Source organism: Apaloderma vittatum, unplaced genomic scaffold, assembly GCF_000703405.1.
Source record: "Apaloderma vittatum isolate BGI_N311 unplaced genomic scaffold, ASM70340v1 scaffold25107, whole genome shotgun sequence".
Lineage (NCBI taxonomy): Eukaryota > Metazoa > Chordata > Aves > Trogoniformes > Trogonidae > Apaloderma > Apaloderma vittatum.
In genome coordinates, this window is record NW_009728189.1 from 1 (window position 1) to 539 (window position 539).

At 56.6% G+C, this 539-nt stretch overlaps 1 protein-coding gene across 1 annotated transcript in view; it reads right to left on the minus strand.

Annotated features, from left to right (window-relative positions):
• Positions 1–76: 76 nt before the first annotated feature.
• The window catches only part of CKAP2L (cytoskeleton associated protein 2-like), a gene marked incomplete at both ends in the record, with an annotated part of 4,558 nt that continues 4,095 nt past the window's right edge, over positions 77–539 (minus strand). The window contains one exon of the mRNA XM_009874004.1: positions 77–232. Coding sequence (XP_009872306.1) covers positions 77–232 — 156 coding nt within the window. The remainder of the gene's footprint in view (positions 233–539) is intronic.

A 539-nucleotide genomic window follows, 5' to 3' on the forward strand; every position in this document is an offset into this window, starting at 1 on the left:
AGTGCTGCTAAAATCCCCAAATCCAGCCTCTGCATCTTGAAGAAATCAGGGAGCTATCGAAGCGTGCCCCACTCACCGCCGCACCAGCACAAACGGCGTCTTTGTACAACCCTATCACGTCGAAAGGGCCGCTCCGGGCGAGGAGTTTCACTTTGCAGATCCAGAACTTGGCGAATTTCTCGGCCTGAGGCACGTGGGACAGCACGGCAGAGAGCTCCTCTGCATCGACACCCTGCAAGGAGAAGCTCCCAGAGAAAGGAGCCAGGTGTGAGGGCCAGAGGCGTGCCCGGGGGCAGCAGTCGACGCTCAGTCGCATTCCCCGCGCTCTCCAGGGAAAGGAAGGTCTGAAGAATCTGGTTTTGCACGTCCCCTACATGACCACGGACAGATAAATAGCTTCTTCCTGCCTCTATTTCCCACCTGGTAAACCAAATCTAAGTATTTCAGGGGGATGTCAAGAGATAGAATGCTCAGTGCTGGCATTAACGGAGCAAACCCCGTAGCAGGACTGGCGGGGCCCGGTCCCCGAAGGGACACTT